The sequence below is a fragment of the Rutilus rutilus genome (assembly GCF_951802725.1).
Source record: "Rutilus rutilus genome assembly, chromosome: 7".
Classification (NCBI taxonomy): domain Eukaryota; kingdom Metazoa; phylum Chordata; class Actinopteri; order Cypriniformes; family Leuciscidae; genus Rutilus; species Rutilus rutilus.
In genome coordinates, this window is record NC_140221.1 from 14,955,368 (window position 1) to 14,977,713 (window position 22,346).

A 22,346-nucleotide genomic window follows, 5' to 3' on the forward strand; every position below is an offset into this window, starting at 1 on the left:
TTTTCATCCTTCTCTACTTTCTGATGTATCATTTTGCCAATTTATATCTGAAAAAATCTCATATTTTCTAGATATTAATGATAATTCTGAAGTCACTGACTCCACTTTATGGGAATCTTTTAAGGCTGTGATATTATCTCTTTTGAGTCTTCGGCCAGACAAGTCAAACGTAGACGCCTTGCAGAAATAGAAGAGGAATTATCTAATTTGGAACCCTCCTATATAATTTCCTCTAGCCCCTCTACTTTACAGAATATTCTTAAGTTAAAGTATGAATACAATACTATTTTATCAGGACAGGTATGGGATCAATTGTTGAGGATAAGACAAAAATATTTTGAGTTGGAGGATAAGCCCCATAAATTGCTGGCGCGACAGCTGAGGGGTTTACAAGCAAATAAAGCACAAAATTAAATCAAAAGTAGGGGACATGCTTGTGGATCCTAAAGGTACAGTATAAATGATCGCTTCAGATAATATTACGAACAATTATATACATCAAGAGCAAAAGGGGACATTTCTAATTGGCTAGGACATTTGAATCTTCCTAAATTGAGTGATGCTGCCTATGAGGCTTAAACTCTGAAATTACTATTCCAGAGATTGTTGATTCTATAAAATCTTTTCCTATTGGCAAAGTGGCGGGGCCAGACAGTTTCAGCACTGAATTATTAAAAAAATATTCTGGAAAGCTGGCTCCCCTTTTGCTGAGGATGTTCACTCATTCTCTTGAAACTCAAAAATTCCCTGACACATTATACGATGCTAAATTGCTAATATATCACTAATATTAAAAGAGGGTAGGGATGAGCCTGAGCCTTCATCTTATCGGCCTATTGCATTACTTAACTCTGACATTAAATTTTTTGTATTAAATTTTTTTAATGTTAGAAGATTAATGAACATAATGTACCATACATATAAAAAAGGCTCTAAAGTGGCTGCTCTGTGCTTAGACGCAGAAAAGGCTTTTGATCAGGTGGAATGGCCTTATATGGTGAGAGTTATGGAAGAATGTGGGTTTGGTAGTCGTTTTGTGTCATGGATTACAACATTATATGCTCACCCAACCTCTTCCATACTCACAATTCAAGAAAAGTCCTTTAAGGGACACGTCGAGGATGTCCCCTCAGCCCTTTGCTTTTTGCAATTGCGATCGAACCCCTTGCGATCAGTATTAGAAACCATCCATCTATTGAGCCTGTCTGGGAAATGTAGATAATCACATCTCCATATGCAGATGATGTTGTTCTCTTTCTGTCAAATCCTGAGCAGTCAGTGTCTTTACTGTTAGATCTTATAGAATCTTTTGGTACAGTCTCTGGATATACAGTTAATTGGCAGAAGAGTGATTTCATGTCTTTGAGTGCTGATCTTGATACTGAATTCCTACACAATCTCCCTTTCAAAATTACAGACAGACTTAAGTGTCTTGGAGTTGTTTTGCCCCAAAACCCTAAATTAATTTTTACGTTTATTTTTAAGAGAATTTAAAGATAGACATTGGCAAATGGAGAACTCTTCCTCTTTCTATAGGCCGTATAAACACTTTTAAAATGGTCTCTCTGCATAGATTCTTATATCTCTTTCAAAACATTCCTATTTTTTTGACAGGGTCTTTTTTTTTACAATTATCCTGCCTATTATCTGGGGTTTTAAAGCTCACCGAATATCAAAAATACATTTACAGAAACCAAGGGAGAAGGGTGGGCTAGGGTTACCTTGCTTCTTGCATTACTATTGGGCAGCGAATGCGAGGGCACTTGTTTATTGGCAGGGGGATTGTAAAACAGAAATTTCTATTGACACTCCCCCCTGGGTTGCTATTGAAAAAAATGGCGTTAAAAATAGTTAGCTTCCAGCACTTCACTTTTCAACTCCTGTATTGCCTACATCTATTAAGGTGGATAATTTTATTGTTTCAAACTTTTTGAAAATATGGCACCAAATTTAGAAGGTTTTAGCAGATTACTTGACACTGCTATTTTTGCCCCAGTACATCGAAATCACGCATTTCCCCCTTCTCTCCCAGATGCAACATTCAACATGTGAAGGCTGAATGGTATTGTTACCTTGGCGGATTTATATATTAACAAACATTTTGCTTCTTTTTCTCAATTAAAAGAGAAGTTTTCTCTACCCACAACACACTTTTTTCGACATTTACAGATTATGTACGCCATGCAGTGCCTAATTTTGAATCTCTGCCAGAGGAAAAGAGGATTTATAGACTATTGTTGGGCTCACCTGATTCCAAACATTTGATTTCAGATTTTGCTATTGTGTTTTCTGAAGAAATTAGTTATTCTACACATTCTTATGGGAGGAGGAATTGGGTATACAGATTGGACCTGATGTGTGGGAGGAGAGCCTTAGCAGGGTTCATTCTTGTTCTATTAACTCTAGGCATCAGTTAATTCAATTTAAGGTGATGCATAGATTGCACTATTCAAAATCTAAATTACATAGAATTTCCCCCACCATTTCTCCTACATGTGACCGGTGTAAATCTGCAGAGGGCTCTCTTACCCATCTCTTTTGGACATGCCCTAAACTTTATGAGTTTTGGTGTAACTTATTTAAGTCGTTCTCTGACATGTATGGTTTTGTGTTTGACCCTGATCCAGAGATTGCATTATTTGGATATTCTGTTCCTTTGTCATACCATAATGTCTCTGTACAAAGCACTATTATTTATGGAATGATTATTGTCTAAGAGCATCATTCTAAGACTCTGGAAATCAGATACTGTTCCTCAGTTCAAGACCTGGTTGACTTACCTCACTGGAATACTCCACATGGAGAGAGTGCCGTATGGAATTATGAGTAACCTTGATACATTTTACAGTATATGGCAACCATTTCTGGATCATCTTACCCAGTTTAACACTGACTCTGATCAGTAATGTAGGGCATTGTATGCTGTCTCCTCTGCCCTCTACTGAATTTTTGCTTGGGCTTCATTACTGAAACTGCATATGCCCTGGTTGTTCTTAGTTTTTAATTTATCCTTTTTTTTCTTCTTTTTATTTTTATTTTTTCCTTTTTATATTATCATTATTAATTGTGGATGATATTAATAATTATTTATATTGTTGTTTCTGTTGATATTATCATTCATGGAGTTGTATACATTTTCTAAATGTATTATTTCTTTTGCTCTTTTGTAAAATGTAAAATTCTAATAAAAATACTTAAAAAGAAAAAAAAAGAGTGCTGAAGAAGGAATGCAGCCTTGTCGTACACCTTTACCAATATTAAACCATTCTGTGTTTCCTCATTCTGTTGGAACAGTTGCTTCCATCGATCCATTGATGGCTTCTTATCTGTAATCAGTTTAACATTTCTTCCATACAGGTAATTCTGGTGTTGTTGCCGTTGTCACAAGACTGTGATCTTCTGCCATAAACATCAGGCCAATCCTCTCCTGTCCAGAAGGTGGTTTGTCTCCGTCTGGCACCTCAGCTGAGACCAGTCCACTATGGGTGACCCTACCAGTAGTTGTGCAGTACCAGTGGTGTAGCTCTCAGCATCACTGATGCACACAAAGCCCTCACAGCACGTCAAGCTGCAAACCGTGTGAATGACCCTAACCTACCCTAACCTAACAGGTTTAAAGGCAACCGCATATCAACCAATCACTCAAAACATCCTATCGACCACATATCAATGCATGACAAACCACTCCGAAAGTCCAGCAACAAGCTAACAAGCTCACAGTTGAGGGTTTCCCACAGCCGCTGCTTGATCTTCAGTCCCAGGTCAAGGCTGTAGGGAAGGTGCCGACCAGAGCGTTCCTCAAACATCCTGGTAAAAGCATGGTAAGTGTTGTGGTTGCTGTGCATTTACAACAAATATCACATTAGAAGTACCAATAATGTGGTAAAAGCATGGTAAGTTTTGTTTTTACTGTGCTTCTACAACAAATACCACTTTGGAACTAATTGTACTACTTTGAACCTGATATGAATATGATTAACTGATTGAAGGTCTATAGCACATCACGTGACAGGCATTGTTTTAAAGCAATGAAAGAAAGCAATGAAACGCAAATCCTCCGTGGAATGACAGATATAATGCAGTGACTGAACATGAGGGAGATAATCTGATTAATATCGACAAACAGAAAAGACATTATAACAAACATAAGGACAGCATACTTTCGACTACTTACCAACATCTGGCACACGTGAACTGATGCCAAATATCGCGATGTGTTCGGAATGAGACTTCTTCAACTCTATTTACTACTGATAAAATTTGCGTCTGTTGTTGATGCCACAGGTTTCCCATTGAAAGCAATGGACTTCCCAATTCGTCCATAGAGGGACGCAGAGGGGCGCCATGCTTCAGTTTTTGACACCTTGGAATTGAGAATGGGTTGAAATAAATTGTTTATTTTTTTTTATTTTTTTTATATTTTTTATTATTATTATTATTATTATTATTATTTCCTTGCACCAATTAAATGTTCATGGTAAAATAATAATAAAATAATAATAATAATAAAAAATACAACAACAACAACTAAATTGTCCATTTTAATTTCATGTTGACCTTAACAAAGTTTAAAAATGCTACAGTTCCCAGTGCTGTTACAGCAATAATGTGATGGATTAAACAGGAGTGCAAAACCATTTTACCCATAATGCTCAGATGCTACATTTAGAGGTACTGATTTTTATGCTGATGTTTTGCAGGAGGAAGAGAGTGTTATGCAGCCTGGGATTAAGCCAGATGCTAGAAGCACAGATAAAGCACCCAGAGAGGAAGGGAGGCAAGTGTGATCACTATTATTCCATCATTTATTATCATAAACCTACACAGAGAAGCAGTGGGATTTTAGTTCCATATACAGTAAGCAGAGGCATGCAGTGCCAACACATTTATGTAGGGTACCAGCTCAAGAGGAAATGCTGCAGTGCACCACTTACTGTCTAGCAAATCCTGCATGACACACAGCAGAGGAGGAGACATGGCAGAAGTGTGTGCATATCATAAGCTTGTTATCTACAGCATTTACTGTGTCTGTCTTGGTTACATGCACCACTCAGAGTAATTACCCTTGAAGAGAGAGAGATGGCAGGAAGTCGCAGAGATAGAGTGGAGACAGACTGAGCTAGAGATTGAGGAGGGGGAGGCTGGATTGGAGGAGAGAGTTATTGGATGAGAGAGAGAGAGAGAGAGAGAGAGAGAGAGAGAGAGAGGCAAGCAGGAGGAAGTTAACGAGAATAAAAAGAGGGCATAGCTGCAGACTAGAGATGCAGGATGACTGCTCTCTCAGCCCGTGGCTCGACTGCAACTGCGAGTAGACACGATATTTGGGGAGTGGCAGAAGCGTCTCTCGGGGGACCTGAAGGAGGACAGGCTACTGTTCCTCTAGCTGCTTGCTCGTGACTGAGCCCCTTTGTGATGGCAGTATGCCAGTCATGAACAGGTCAGGGTAGGTGGATGGCATTTTGTCTCTCTTTCTGATTCTAACTCTTTCACTTTCCTTCTGTTTGCATGAGTAGGCATTAGTTGTGTGTAAGATATATAACATGGACTTAAAGCAGTAGTACTTAAGTACATTATTTACTTTTTTCCAAGCAATTACAATGAAAATAGACTAAGTCTTCTGTTTGATGATTGAAAGCTGCAGACCATGCTAAATTTAATTGCACAAAATTGCAAAACAAGATTAAATTAGATATCATTATATTTCGGAAGACATGCTTTCTTTCACATGGGATAAAGAAAAATGTGTTATTATAATTAGAAGAGTAAAACGTATTAAACGTGCAATAAAGTTCAATTAATTAACATCAGTTCATCAGGTACAAAAATTGTAAAAAAGAAAAAAAAGAAAAAATTGGTGTGGAAACAATTTTCACTCAGAAATTTCAGCAAATTTCACAATTAAATACAAAGAAATGGCAAGTAACACACAATTAAACATGACATTTTTGAAGTAGAAATACTATTTTCTTGTAAAACCAACAAGTAAGCTTTGTTTTATTTATTCTACTCACCCCGCTCTGTGCGGGAACCCTGGTCTCCAGCGTAATAGTCAGGCGCATTGACAAGGAGGCCAAAGACTGCAGCCGCTAGAGTGCCTATTGAGATCAGTAGAGTGAGGTTTAGTCACACAGCCTCTGTTACACTCACCCCCCTAAACCTCACTCCCACTGCACCAATGTAACTCCTCCACCTGGGTCCTACTCGCCCCACTCTGTGCGGGCCTCGAACCCCGGTCTCTGGTGTGAGAGTCAGGCGCTCTAACAAGGAGGCTAAACACTGCAGCCTCTAGCATCAGTCGCTAGAGCGCCTATTGAGATCAGTGGAGTGAGGTTTACTCGCACAGCAACTACTAGCTGGCCTCCATTACACTCACCCCCCTAAACCTCACTCCACCAATGTAACCCCTTCCACCCGGGTCCTACTCACCCCGCTCTGTGTGGGCCTTGAACCCAGGTCTCCAGCGTGAGAGTCAGGCACTCTAACAAGGAGGCCAAAGACTGCAACCTCTACTAGCTGGCCTCCGTTACACATATACTAATACATTTTTATGATGAGGCCTTACATTTGAGACAAAATGTGAGTGCAAACTTTGCTTGTTTTCCTTTAGCTTGCTGAGTAAGGCAGGTTTGAGGAGGCTGTTGTCATCAGATGAAGTGTGGACTTTAGGAAAGAAGAGGAACCAAGTGGAATTTGTCCCAGCCGAGCAGGATATTCTGCAAGTTGTAGAATCGAACAATCCTCCTGCCAGTCCCTCTCACAGGTACAGCCGACAGAACCAGGCCCCTCTTCACCTTATCAGTCCTGAAAGAATTGCCAAGACGGAAGGTGGAAGCACTTCATGTCTGCGTGAATCCGTGAAGGCTTTGAAATCAGGATATGAAGTCAATGGTGGGTAGGCTTCTGTGTTTTTCGGACTTTGAAGCTTTCATGAACACATAGTGACTGTTATGGCCACTCCTAGAAGGGAACATTTAATCATCAGGCTTTGTCTTCATTTCAGGCAGTCAAACAAAGCAGTCAGACTTCATACAGTTTGATTTGACTATTTCACAGTCTATCTCATTGATATATGCCTTTCTGTTATTGAGTGGACTGCAGTTTTGTTGTGTGCTGATTTACAGTAGGTTTAGTTTCTGCTGACTCATGCTGTTAGCAGAATGACTCGATACCCATTCAGATTTACTGTGGCTTTTATAGCATATGACTGCACATAAACAATGCAAAAATGGAAAACAGTTATACTGTCAGAAAATCAGATCCAATTCTAATGGGATCAAGGAGGAATCCTTTTAGAATAAAATAAGTGGCTGGTTGCATAAAAATGTTAGTCATCACAATTTTTTTTTCTTCCTTTAAGACAATTCATAACTTTAAGTCAGTTACATAAAAACATAGATTGCCCTTATTTAATACCAAAAAGAAAGATTGACTGCCCCTTAACTAACTGCTAGTGGGTCATACTCAATCTTAAGACACTGTCTTAACATAATGGCTATGTTTATCTGATAACTAAAATTCTCAGAAAAATGTAAGCCCTCATTGCTTACTGTTGCTAACTCAACTTTACAGAACATCCCATGGGAACTAGAAAAAAGATTTTGAATCAGAGATGTTATAATGCTATTCACTGTCAAATGCAAAGAGGAAAGCCTAATTTAAAAATTTTTTTTTTAGCGTAAGTGAACTGCAGTCTTCCTAATTTTTCACTTACACTTTGGTACTGTGAACAGTTTAGTTACTAATGACACAATAACCTGAAAGGCTGCATCTAAAATTGCATACTTCACTACTATATAGTAGGTGAAAAACAGTATGTGACAAAAGAAGAAGAATGTCCAAATTCACAGTACTCATAAAAGAGTAAGCAAAAAGTACCCAGATGACTTAGCAAGATTCTGAAGTGTGCATAATGATGGACACTTTACTATCCCATGAAGCCACGGGAGAGGATTTGTGAATGGCAGTGAAGCGACATAACTGATGCTAGTAGGTCAAATGATAATGACAACATGACGAATGTAGTACTTCCAGACTACATTCATACTACACACATTCATACTATAGAACATACTTTTTTAGCAGTCGTGAAGTAATTCAAACCAATTACCTACTCAAGAGAATATGCGATTTTGGATGCAGCCTTATTATGGCACTGCTGGTTAATCCAGCATGCTTTGCGGCTAGGCTCACCTCAGAACAAATTTAATTGCTAGGACTATGTGAAACGTTTTTAGTGGGGTATTTATAGTTGATTGAAAGTTTACATTTTGCAGTAATATTGCATGTGTTGCCATTGTTGAGATCAATATCTCCAGACTTATTAAAAAAAAACAAAAAAAAACATAATATTCATTAGATACATTTATGGAAAATCATTTGAATTATAACCATTTATAGTTGCTTTCAGAACAAGACACGCAGAAGAAGGCACAAGGGTTTTATGAGGACACCTGCACACCCAAGAGAGAAAGATCACATCATCCAGCTGTAGTGCCAATGAAGCCAGTATTAAAAATTCAGCATTTCACACTCAACCGTGAGCCCCATCCAGACAAAAAAGATGATTTCCAATTTGAGAAGAGCCATCTTAAGCCCAGTGAGCAAGAGGACATAAAGATGACAAGCATGGTCCGTGGCAGTGCAACACCAGATACCACAGCTCTAAATGTACAGAACAATCAGAGACTGCACAGTGTGCTGGTGTTTAACAATAACCACGATATACGTGACCAGGATGCAGGGGGCCAATGGAAGTCGTCTATTTCATACTCCAAAACTAATAAAACCAATGCAGACCATGAGCTTCCTGAACAAAAAACACAGGCGTGTACAAATGAGACTGTCACAGACAATCCACTTATTGAAAACTTGACTCTGGAAGCAGCAAGTGCGGAAATAAGAAAGGCTGAGGATAGTCCATCTTGTGATGTCAGTCTGTCTGAGATAGATGAGAAGTCAGAGGCAATTTCATTTCATAGTGAAGCACTTGCTTGGTCTGAGGAAGAGAGGGACTGTCTCGATGAGGAGAAGACTGAGGCAGCCCAAGCAGGTAGTTGCTCTTTGGTTTTTTCAGAAAAGTACACTATGGTACCAGAAGATTCTCAGCTTTATGTGAACAATAAACAGGAAGGACGCTGTACACTACCACATTACAAAAGACAAATGACTGTAGAGTATACCTTGTCAGAAATTCTCTCTCCTGTCGATGAGGTTTTGTCTTACGGAAGTGCAGAACTTCTTTCGTCTGCTAAAGGAGGAGCCACATCAGATCTTGACAGCTATGGTTGTCCTCCTCCCCCTCCTGCCTTTGAGATTATTACATGGACCAGTGAGGAGGAACTTCCAGCTCCACCTGATTCTGTTGAAGATCTCTCCATTAACAGTGAAAACATCCCTCCTCTCCCTGTGGACCTTTCTCTGAAAAGAAGAGAGTCTCTAAGTCTAGGCTCTAACAGTCTGAGGGAAAAGGAGGTAAACGATGATAGTAATGGAGCTCTATATGAGGATGCTGAGGAAAATGACTGTTCGGATTACACTAGCTCACTTCCTGAAGATGTGAGAAATGAAATCTCAGATCCATTGTCCTACTTTCAGATTGGAGACAGAGTTATTGTGTGCAACTCCAGACCGGGTGTGCTGAAATATAAAGGCCTCACAGCATTTGCGAATGGTTTTTGGGCTGGTGTGGCTTTGGACAACCCGAATGGAAACCACAATGGAACTTTTAGAGGTGTGAAGTACTTTAGCTGTGACAAAAGTCACGGCGTCCTGGTCAGAGCTGAGGACATTGCCCATATACACAGAGAACATAGTAGTGATGTAGAGACTGGGGTGGATGAAGATCCCTTCTCAGATGAGGAACCGCCTAGCGCAAAGAGAGATAAACAACAGATAGCCACATCATGGGCAGATAGACAAAGAGGACATACTTATAATCATTGTCCTCCTAGAGATGAAACCATACTTACAATCACCACATGCACACAACAAAAAGAACCTCAGGAAGACATGTCTGATGGCGCGAGAAATCTTTCAAATCCCTCTGAAATGCCCTCACCAAGAGTAAGTAACACCAAGGGCCCTATCTTGCACCCAGTGCAATTGACTTTGTACACCGACGCATGTATCATTCCTATTTTGCACCCGCACACAGCAGACTTTTCCCTCCACAGACGCACGTCGGTAAATTAGGAAATAAATTTGCGCTCCCGGGGGCGGTTAGGCGCAAAGAGGAGGCGTGTTCCGGCGCAAACGTTCCCTGGTGCTATTTTGCAGGTTTAGAAAACAATTCTGCCACTGACCAGGAAAAACCTAACGTTAGTCTAAAGTCAGTGGCGCGTTGCGCATATTATTCATATGCTATTTTAAGGGCGCATGCTTGGCCATAATCAATGTAGCGTGTGCACAACGCGCATGCACTTTGCTTATCTCATCTACACACAGACGCAGCAGTTCTCATTTTTAGAAAACCATACATTATTACAAGGAACAATATTAACACACGAGGGAAATCATTGTTGTGTCCATGAAGATGTGAAAAAATAGGCATAAATCCAGCTTACACATTTACCCAAATTATTATATGCCTGTTTAACCGAAGCTAATTTGGGTGGGTTTCTCCCATCCCCATACAATGTCACTTCTCTGTCTTTTACGGCCCTGATGAGAACGTCGGTCTCTTCGGCTATGAACCGCTCCTGGCAAATCCCCCGTTATAATAGCAATCCGCCATGGAACAAGCACGCCTGCTCTTAAAGGGAATGTGAGATGTCGGCTATGAACCGCTCCTGGCAAATCCCCCGTTATAATAGCAATCCGCCATGGAACAAGCACGCCTGCTCTTAAAGGGAATGTGAGATGTCGCTCTGATTAGTTTATTTTACGTTACGCCTAAACCACACCTATGAATAATGAAGCTACTTCAGACCAACCCATTTTAGATTTACATCGGGCGCAAGAGTAATTTATCCCGCAGGTATAATAGCAGCAGTGCCCAAGACCCGCCCACAAAGTTACTTGCGTTTCACGCTTGATACTTGCGTTTCAGATCGTTAAAATAGGACCCCAAGAATTTAAAGGGACAGTTTACTCAAAAATTTAAATTCTGGCAACATTTACTCACCCTCATGTCATTCCAAACCCATATGAATTTCTCTCGGTTACACTTTATTTTAATGTGTCACTTTTACAGTGTAATTATACATTTAAGTACTGAGTAATATTAATTATGTATTTACTGTAGGGATAGGATAGGATTAGGGGTTGGTTTAGGGTTAGTTGCATGTAATTATGCATAATTTAAAGTTATTGCTACAGTAAATACATGTAACGTGTAACAAGGAAACATTAAAATAAAGTGTTACCTTTCTTTCTTCTGTGGAACACAAGAGAAGATGTTTAGATGATAGTTTGTGCTGCTCTTTTATATACAGTGAAAGCATGTACACTATTGTTAAAAAAATTGTGGTCAGTAAGATTTAAAAAAGAAAAGAAGTTCACTTTTAATTCAGAAAGGGTGGATTTAATTGATCGCAAGTGACAGTAAAGACATTTATAATATTCCAATTTATATTTCAAATAAATGCTGTCATTTAGAATTTTCAAAAAAGAAAAAAAAAGAAAAATGTATCACTGTTTCCACAAAAATATTAAGCAGAACAACTCTTTTCAACATTAGCCGCTTTCCGACCGGAGGAACCTTTTCACAGTTCCTAGAACTATTGGCTAAAGTACCCGGATGTCGGCGTGTTCGCACCGCAGGAACTAGGAACGATTTTAGTTCTAGGAACTCCATTTGTAGGAACTAATTTGGGTCCTACTTCAGAGTAGGGTCTAAACCAGCACTATAGGAACTATCCGTGACGTTAGTGTATGCTGATTGACCAAACGCACGCGGAACACCAGCACCCGCCATTTTTAAAACAGCTATAATGTAAACACACAGATTATAGCCTATATATTTACTCCATAAACTAACTATACAAACATGGAAAACAGTGATAGATGGGTCTCTAAACCTTTATGCTGAAGAGAAAATCCAACGCAACTTTGAGGGGACCAAGCCAAACATGATTATGTTTATCTGCCCACCTAGCAACACTGGACATCAACCACATAGGCTAATAACCTTTTTTTCATATACTGTCTACTTTCTATTACAGTTCTATCTAATAACATATTAAACTGTACTGTTAGACAGATTTCGAACTAATAAACACAGAGAATGCGAGCATTGTTTGCTCTGGCGTTCTCAGCGCCGCCAAAATAAAGGTCCGTCGCGCCGTCAAAATAAAAGTCACCGTGCCTGCGTCACTCCCTTACCCCTTCTACCAGTTCCTATGGCCGCTTGGCCAGTGCGAACGCAAACAGCAAAACCGAGTTTAGGGGAGAGTAGTTCTTAGAACTGTTTAGAAGTGGACAGTTCCTAGAACTAAGTTCCTAGAACTACTTGGTCGGAAAGCGGCTATTGATAATAATAAGAAACTTTTCTTGAGCATAGTACACCATGGGCCAGATTTACTTACAGCTTGCACCAGTGCAAACCCTCTTTTGGCGTTAAAAAACATCTTGGTTATGTATGTAACCCTCGTTTCCTGAAGGAGGGAACGGAGACATAGTCGGACGTACCAACAGATTGGGATCACGCTTAGGGAGCCTGTCATCTTCGAGTATTGTTAAAACGAGCCAATGCACATTGGCGTGCATGAATAGCATCACACACATCAGTCGGTATGTCCGACTACGTCTCTGTTCCCTCCTTCAGGGAACGAGGGTCCCTTTCAGTTCGGTCACATTCGACTTGGTCGGACATACCGACTGATTGGGATCCCCATTAAAACGCCACTTGAGTTACCACCTTCCAGTGCCTAGACAAAAGCCTCCTTATCCTCCCGCATATTGAGGCGGAGATAGGACAGGGGAATGGCGCAGCAAGCCGACACTTTGAACCGGGCTAACAGTGAAGCTGGCTTCATGTGAAGGGAGTCCACGGAAAGCAACCCGCTCGACATATAGGCTATTTTTCTAGCAAATGTGCTGGTGTCGCCCAGCCCGCAGCTCTAAAAGATCTGTCAGCGAGGCACCCTGTGTCAACGCCCAGGTAGGAGCAACACTCACTCTTTGGAGAGGCTTACTACCCAGGTGGGCACGGTGCACCTTGGGTAAACACACCAAGATGATGGCAACCACTGTGTAGTGGGCCAGCCTCTGCTTGGAAACAGCCTTCCCTTTTGCTGGTCTCCATAACAGACAAGAGCTGGTTGAGATTGTGAGGCTTGCATTCTGTCCCGTTATAACCGCAAGGAGCTGAAGGAACAGAGAAAAGCCAGGGCTGGGTCTGCCTCCTTCGGGGCAGCGCTTGCAGGCTCACCACCTGGTCCCATCTTAAGGGAGAGGTGGGAACCTTGGGCACATATCCAGGCCGGGGTCTCAGGACATCATGAGAGTTGGCCGGCCCGAATTCCAGGCACGATTCGTTGACCGAAAATGCGTGCAGGTCCCCTACCTTCTTGATAGAGGCAAGCAAGAAGGAGAACTGTTTCTTTAAAAACAGGATTTTAACTAGGATTTTTAACTAGGATAATGACTCAAGAGGAGGTCTCTGAGTGCAGTAGCACCAGAGATAAGTCCTAAGAAGGTATAGAGATTCGGCAAGGTGGATTCAGTCTACTTGCTCCTCTCAGGAACCTGACGATCAAGTCGTGCTTCCACGGATTTGGATCCACTGCATTATGATGTGCTTTATTATAAAGGCAACATACATTTTGAGGGTGGAGGGAGACAGCCCTCACTTTGACCTATCTTGCAGGAAAGAAAGCACAGAAGTGATCGAACACCTTTGGGGGTCTTCTTGGTGAGAAGAACACCATTCAACGAACAGGTTCCACTTCAGGTTGTAAGCAATCCTCACTTTTTTAGAGGGTGCTCTCACAGAAGTGAAGGAATCTACAATCATTTTGAGGTAGAGACCTGAACCTGCGCATCGAGACATGGAGTTTTCCAGAGGTCTGGTGTGGGTTCCAACGGTGCCCCGTCCCTGAGATGTCTCAGAGGAATGGGTCAGGAAGGGGCTGTCTAGCACCACTGGGGGGGAGGGAGTGGATTGATGACCATCTCCAAGAGCTCTCTCCTCCATACCTGAGTGGCCTGCTCAGGAGCGCTTGCGCTGACGCTTGCCACCTGGCTTGGCAGCGCCTGGAGCGGGCTGGGTGCCCTGTCTGAGGCCGGTTCCATGCTGAGGCCTGGGTGGAGGCTGCTGTGGTGGCTCAGGGGGAGCAGAGGCGGCGGTAGACGGACCCCTCGGCGACGTCAGGCGGAGGAGCTGCCCCGGGCGGATGGGTGGGTCTGCTTCTGGGCAGCAGAGAACTGTTGGGTGAAGTTCTCCACCGCATCGCCAAATAGCCCAACCTGTGATATGGGGGAGTCCAGGAATCGAACATTGTCCGCATCCCTCATGTCTGCCAGGTTGAGCCAGAGATGGCGTTCCTGGACCACTAAGGTGGACATCGCCAGACCGATCGTGCGAGCTGCAACCTTCATGCCCTGGAGGGTGAGGTCAGGTGCAGTGCGGAGTTCACCCATGAGCTCACGGTCTGGGCTACCCTCGTGCATATATGAGCGCTCCTCCATCAAGGGTAGTGAGGGGGGAAGAACTACTAAGCCGGTTTCTGGCAGAGAAAGGTGCCGTCCACAACCTAGTAAGCTCCTCATGCACTTCAGGGAAGAAAGGTACTGGGGCGGCAGGCTGAGAACCAGCCCGGCCCGCCCAAAGAAACCAATCATCCAACCGAGATGGTTCGGGACATGGTGGAGGATTCCAGACGAGCCCTACCGCCTCTGCAGCCCTTTTCAGCATAGCTGCCATCTCTGGATCTGGCTCGGACAGCGCCGATCGCCCAGAGGGAGGCAGCGGAGCCGAGTCATCATCTCCAGAGCCCAGCACTCCCTCCGATGCTGTGATGGACATCCTGTCCTCTGGAGGGGCCCCGAATGAAACGGCTGGTTGGTCCAATACAGTGGGATCAGAGCATTCCTCGGGGAGCTCCACCGGTTGCGGTGTGAAAGAGGAGTGAGGGATCCACGGGGCTTTGCCGGGCGGATTACTCCTCACTGTAATCCTCAGATCACCCAACCCATATGGCACTCCAGCCTTCTTCTGCAACAGACATTTCAAGAATAGTTTATCATCATTCTACCCATACAGTGTATAGTAAACTGGAATAGTTGAATGGAACAAAAAAAATTGACTGTAAACATGTTAACAAAAATAGACTGGAATCACTCAACAACAACAACAACAACAACAAAAGACAACAAAAAAAAAGTCCCAAAGATAAGAGAGCCTAGCATGGATAAGATCAGGGAGAGCAGAAATAACCCCCACATCTGCGCTTTTTTTGGAATTTTGGAAATTTGCCCTGTTTAGTAAATATTAAGCGTAGCGTCAGTTCTGGCAGGTCACGTTAGTGAAGCTCGCATCAGCTGACACTCAGCTGATCCACGTCTACCTATAGGAATATGACGCCTATCACATCATCCATATACTGTATAAGCTCCTTCAGTATTATCAGCAGCTATCGCGTTACTCAGGAGCTAATTACCCTCCTTCATCCCCAGCTCCTCCTCTCGTCAGTCAGTATGGCATTCTGATTCCCCTTGAATCAGAATAAATTCTCGAATTATGTTGTTCTTAAAAATCTTGAATTAATGATATCTGCAATACATTCATGTTGGTTCTGTTCTGTTTACCCTAAGGGGGTTTATTGCTGCTCTCCCTGCTCTTATCCATGCTAGGCTCTCTTATCTTTGGGTCAAATTTTTTTGTTCCATTCAACTATTCCAGTTTACTATACACTGTATGGGTAGAATGATGATAAACTATAATTGAAATGTCTGTTGCTCACACAAAGCTTAGTTGGAACTTTAGAGTCTTCAGAAAACGTGAAACATAGAATATATAAGTATAAGTATATATACTACATTATCAGTGCTTTTTGTCCTTATTGGAGCTTGACAGGTCTGTGTGATTTCATTGTATGGAAAAGATCATCAACATTCTTGTGTTTTGCATTAGAAATAAAGTAATGCATGTTTGGAAAGATATGAGAATGAATAAATGATGACAGAATTTTCATTTTTGGGTGAACTATTGCTTTCACAATCTTATTCCTGTTTATCATAGCAGAATGGCAAATGTATATATCACTAAACACCTGTATTTTGCAGCCTGACTTTGAGCTCCATCATAATGCGCAAAACAGGCATCATGTGGATGAACCAGAAGGACGACAAAGAATTAAATCATTGCGTGACAGTCAATCTACAGATGCTGTAAGTTGCCAAAACAGCCTTGAAATGTTTTAACAAAGGATAAAATATCTGTATATGCATGAAATTTGCATAATAAAAAAAATAAAAAATCTAACTATTTCTGAACTTCTCACTCTTTGATATTCAGGATATCAGAAAAAGTGAAGATGGTTATTTTATGCCATGTGTCTTGGAGCAATGGCATCAGGCCCAACCCAACACACCATCAAAGATAAAGGTGTCACCCCATGAAGACAGTATCGTGTACAGATTAGTAGATGCTGCAGTGGAAATTCTGTGCAGCCACGCAAATGAAGACGCTCTTGAACTTTGTGACACACCAAGCTATCTATTAAATGACAGCTGCAAACATTATCGAAAGGTTAGTCTATATATGTATAACAAACAACTATACAAATGCTAAATGAATGAGAGAAGCAACTCTCATCTAAACCTTTTTCATTTTACACTGTAGGTGATCTTTCAGTTGACATCTGATGTACTGCATAAGATTTTGGGTGATATGTTAAGGACAAAACCTGCCCAGAATATAGATGATCAATCTGCAATATCAACTCTTCAATCAAGTAAAATTTCAGTCACATTTTTAAAGGTAAAAGTTTGCAATCAGCTGTATGAACTACTCAATAATATTCCAGTTGAGTTATTTGAAGGTACTTCTAAGCATAGATATGTATACATCGATGCCACATTCGACCACTCCAGACACGTTGACGCGTCCGCCATCTTGGAACGGTCAACACTTCAGATGCTGTTGTCACTTACAGTAAAAATCAATGAGTTTTCCAAGATGCCAAAACATTGCACAGCCTCTCGATTGTTCACGGACCGGCTTTGACCATTCCAATATGGCGGACGACTTGCGTATAGCAGTCCATAGAAACAGCTGTTAATGAGGCATCTATGTATATATATGTATATATATATATATATATACTCACCTAAAGGATTATTAGGAACACCATACTAATACTGTGTTTGACCCCCTTTCGCCTTCAGAACTGCCTTAATTCTACGTGGCATTGATTCAACAAGGTGCTGAAAGCATTCTTTAGAAATGTTGGCCCATATTGATAGGATAGCATCTTGCAGTTGATGGAGATTTGTGGGATGCACATCCAGGGCACGAAGCTCCCGTTCCACCACATCCCAAAGATGCTCTATTGGGTTGAGATCTGGTGACTGTGGGGGCCATTTTAGTACAGTGAACTCATTGTCATGTTCAAGAAACCAATTTGAAATGATTCGAGCTTTGTGACATGGTGCATTATCCTGCTGGAAGTAGCCATCTAAGGATGGGTACATGGTGGTCATAAAGGGATGGACATGGTCAGAAACAATGCTCAGGTAGGCCGTGGCAATTAAACGATGCCCAATTGGCACTAAGGGGCCTAAAGTGTGCCAAGAAAACATCCCCACACCATTACACCACCACCACCAGCCTGCACAGTGGTAACAAGGCATGATGGATCCATGTTCTCATTCTGTTTACGCCAAATTCTGACTCTACCATCTGAATGTCTCAACAGAAATCGAGACTCATCAGACCAGGCAACATTTTTCCAGTCTTCAACTGTCCAATTTTGGTAAGCTCGTGCAAATTGTAGCCTCTTTTTCCTATTTGTAGTGGAGATGAGTGGTACCCGGTGGGGTCTTCTGCTGTTGTAGCCCATTCGCCTCAAGGTTGTGCGTGTTGTGGCTTCACAAATGCTTTGCTGCATACCTCAGTTGTAATGAGTGGTTATTTCAATCAAAGTTGCTCGTCTATCAGCTTGAATCAGTCGGCCCATTCTCCTCTGACCTCTAGCATCAACAAGGCATTTTCGCCCACAGGACTGCCGCATACTGGATGTTTTTCCCTTTTCACACCATTCTTTGTAAACCCTAGAAATGGTTGTGCGTGAAAATCCCAGTAACTGAGCAGATTGTGAAATACTCAGACCGGCCCGTCTGGCACCAACAACCATGCCACGCTCAAAATTGCTTAAATCACCTTTCTTTCCCATTCTGACATTCAGTTTGGAGTTCAGGAGATTGTCTTGACCAGGACCACACCCCTAAATGCATTGAAGCAACTGCCATGTGATTGGTTGATTAGATAATTGCATTAATGAGAAATTGAACAGGTGTTCCTAATAATCCTTTAGGTGAGTGTATATAAATAAATATATATATATATATATATATATATATATATATATATATATATATATATATATTTGCTTTTAAGCACAGTATATTTGAACATTTGCATTGTGTTAATCGTGTTATTTACAGGCTGCAGTGAGAAAGGAGATACAGAAAATTCTGAATTTAGAGCGAAGTGAACAACAGATGACAGAGATGCTCCAAAAACTGTGCAAATACTGGTATGCCAAGAGAGACAGAGTGGACTTTATACTGGTGTGTGTAAAGACGCTCCTATAGTAATATGCTTGCTTATAAAATTTGTGTTGATTTGAATTACAACTGAAAATGACACATTTTGTTATTATCTACTTCTAGATTCAAGAACTTCATAATGAGGAGAGAACTTGGCTAGACTACAGAGCTGACCAGTACACTGTGAAAATGCATCTGTCTGAAGAGATTTTCAGCCTTCTTTTGGATGACACAATATTAGCCCTAAATCATATGCACATTTCAACCTAAAAGAAGTTTTTTAAACTTGATGGCATTTTCATATTCTGCATCTTTGATATGTTGTTATTTTCTTTTTATGTGAATCTCACAAATCCTGTCAAGAACATTCCCAAGTCATATTTAACATTTTTCATAAATAATTTATGAAGAACATAAAAAGCTATTTGAGGACCATTAAGTTCTTGCAGTATTAATAAATTATTATGACAATTAAGCACATTTTCCCCTAATGTCCACTTTTTGCAATTATTGTAATGACAATAAAACATAATTCTCATTACTGAAATTCAAAAGAAATAATGATCAATTATTTAAATTGTAAAGTATATACATCATATTATTATTGGTTGTACTGTCTTTCATATCTGCTGATCTAAGTAAAAATATAATGTATTAAAGTTATTTGTTTACACTAATGCATTAAAAATAATACTTCTACAGTATTACAGTAAAGATAATCTAATGCAAATCAATCACCATGATGAATAATGGGAATTTTTTTTTTTTTTTAATGTAATGATACATTACATTAATGAGAATTTCAGGACAATGTGCTTAATGGTCATACAATGAGACCATTATGCATGTCAAAATACAAAAAATATATATTGTTCAGTGTTTAATACTTTTATTCAGTATTTTTTTTTCTTTTGACTATGGAGTGATATGTGTAATGGTTAGTTATATGTGTGTACTCTTATGTTCCTTCCTGTGTTTAGCTCCTGTTGCCTTTGTTCCCATTGCTAGTTGCGCTGTGTCCCAATTCGTCTACTTATACTATGCCCTAAAAGTATGTAAAAGTACATATTTTTGAGTGTGTAACAGAATAGTAGGCAAGCTTTGGGACAAACTACTTTGCAATAATTGCGTCTTTAAAGGACAGCTCTGTCGCTTAGTTACGTGCATCCTGTCACCAGTTAAACTGCCCAGTCAATCATATTGTCACAGTTAAAATTCTCCACATTCAATTGAATTCAATTTCCTACCATTTCTGAGAGAAATATAGAAGCACGTTGATCTGCCAGTTGTGGGTCTTTCCAAAGTCCCTTTCAAGGAAAGTGTGCTCACTCAGTGGCCATATTTTCAACACCTCCAGGCAGCTATTTTAGGCATCCAAGATCTATTTAAATGGGGGAATCCTGAAATCTCAAAAAAATGCTTGCCGAACTCACAATTAAATAACATTTCAAATCAGCAACAAAATCTGACATGAACTGTCCCATAAATGTTGTTTCTTATGCTCAAATAGCATTTTTCAGACGAGTCTGAAGCTCGAGTCTCAGGTTTATATGGGAACAGGAGCTTCTAATGGCAGCTGCAGTGACGCAATGACTTTACCAATATGCAATTGGCACTTTTACTTGGAAGTCGGGACGTATTCCGCCATATTGTGCATTGCAGTTTCTCCCATTCATTAGTAATGCCCTGTCCCAAATGACACCCTAAACACTTACGGTCTTCCTACGAGTCCGCACTTTCGAAACATAATGCCACTTTGACTGTCGGGAGCTCGCTTCCGTGCAGGCTCGGCAAAAGTGTGCATCGAGAGCGCATATCGACTGCAAAAGGGGTGTTTGCGAGCACCCTTCTGAAACCTAAAATTCAAATGGGACACCCTATGGTCTTCATGCTTTAACGGACACACGGCAGCCATTGTAAGCCCACAAGACCGAAAGTGCATATGAAATGTTACATTTGGGACAGGACGTAATAGGAACTCTCCGCATGTGTTTGCAATATTCAATAAAGATACATTTAAAAGTTAATTACTAAACGTAAAAGTTCACAATGCTGTTGTCCATGAAATATAATGTGAATACAATTGAATAAATATCTTTTCATCAGGTAAGATACTCATTATTATTCAATCACATATTATTCACTCAAACCCCTTTATCTAAACCCCTTAACCGTGGGACTTGCACTTCTGTCATGTTTGTAGTTTTGTAGTTCTAATCGAATTCTCGTCCAACACACAATGGGCTACGGGCAATATTAGCCATTATTAGAGGTTGAATTCCAAATGGGATTTTTGGACCCTTGAAGGGCACTTCGAGAAGGGGAAGCCATTTGTAGGGGGGTTCCAAAAGAGAGTGAACAACTGAGGCTGGATCCCAAATGGCACACTTCATGTGGACTTGCGGTCTCTTGGCCTTAAATTGCGCGTGCTCGCCAAGTGTACGAGTCCGTAGGGTGTCCCATTCGGCATTTCAGCGTTCAGAAGTGTGCTTGCGAGCGCCGCCTTTGTGCCCTCGATTCGGACTTCGGCGAAGCCCGCACTTTCACATCCTCCACACGAGTTACCTACCCAGGAATCATTGCGAACGCCCAATCAGATAAATGTGGGGAGGAGTTTCGTGGCTGTTTGACTTTCGTGGCATGATGTCATCAAGCCTGTCCCAAAATACACTATTGCGTGCCCTTGTGGCCTCAAGGCCAGCGTCCCTTAGGTGTGCACTTCTTGACGTCACTAAGTGTGAACTCCAGGGAGGTCCACAAGGCGGAGTGTGCCATTTGGGATCCAGCCTGAATCCCTTCACGAAGTCCGTTAGCGAAGGGAACATGCGGTGATCACTTCAAGGAAGTAATTTAATAGTTTATGGTCATGTGTCACAGGGTGGCGAATCCTCATGGTTCATTTAGATATGGCAGGAGAGTTGGAGAAAATTTATAAACTGAATAATTTCAATTGTTTTGTTGTGATATATTGACATATTTACATCATGCATTTCATATTTTGTTTAAAAAAAGTTTTATAGGTAAGAAATGTGTTTAATGCTTTATGTTTAATGCTTAACTTTACACACACACACACACACACACACATAAAGCATATTTTAAAAACCTCATTGTAAATGTACTTTTATTTGTATATCATATACCCCCGGTTTCACAGACAAGGCTTAAGCCTAGTCCCAGACTAAAATGCATGTTTGAGCTGTTTTAACTGAAAGCAACTTGCACAGACATATCAATAAGTCACTGCCATTGTTTTGTCTCAACATGCACACCAGTAATGTTTTTTTTCCAAGGCGCGTGTATAAAAGCTACTTCAACAAGGCCTAATCCTGGCTTAATCCTAGCCCTGTCTGTGAAACCAGGCCATAAACAGTAATAAAAAAGACATTCCTGTTGTCGCTGCATAGCTTTGTCGAAGTAACATTCCATGTGAAGCTAATGAGGAAATTACGTGGTCTTTCATTGTGCCCTGCTCCGTCCAAAGTCCCCACTGCAAGGGCTCTGCCCTTCAGAGTGAGTAGGGCATATGGATGCTCACTTCCAATTGGAATTTGCCCAGAGTGTGCAGGGAGTCTGCACTTCGGATCCTAACTGGTAAAAGTAGATCATTCAGGTATCTTTGGAATACTTATGTC

General features: G+C 41.0%; 1 protein-coding gene across 1 annotated transcript; it reads left to right on the top strand.

The window, feature by feature from the left end:
* Window positions 1–5,229: 5,229 nt before the first annotated feature.
* Window positions 5,230–19,196, top strand: LOC311294205 (uncharacterized protein). Its single transcript, XM_084414931.1, has 8 exons — window positions 5,230–5,443; window positions 6,608–6,888; window positions 8,408–10,062; window positions 16,225–16,329; window positions 16,457–16,690; window positions 16,784–16,921; window positions 18,607–18,732; window positions 18,835–19,196. The coding sequence occupies exons 1-8, from the start codon at window positions 5,421–5,423 to the stop codon at window positions 18,979–18,981; spliced, it is 2,709 nt and encodes a 902-aa protein (XP_084271057.1). The 5' UTR covers window positions 5,230–5,420; the 3' UTR covers window positions 18,982–19,196.
* Window positions 19,197–22,346: the final 3,150 nt, after the last annotated feature.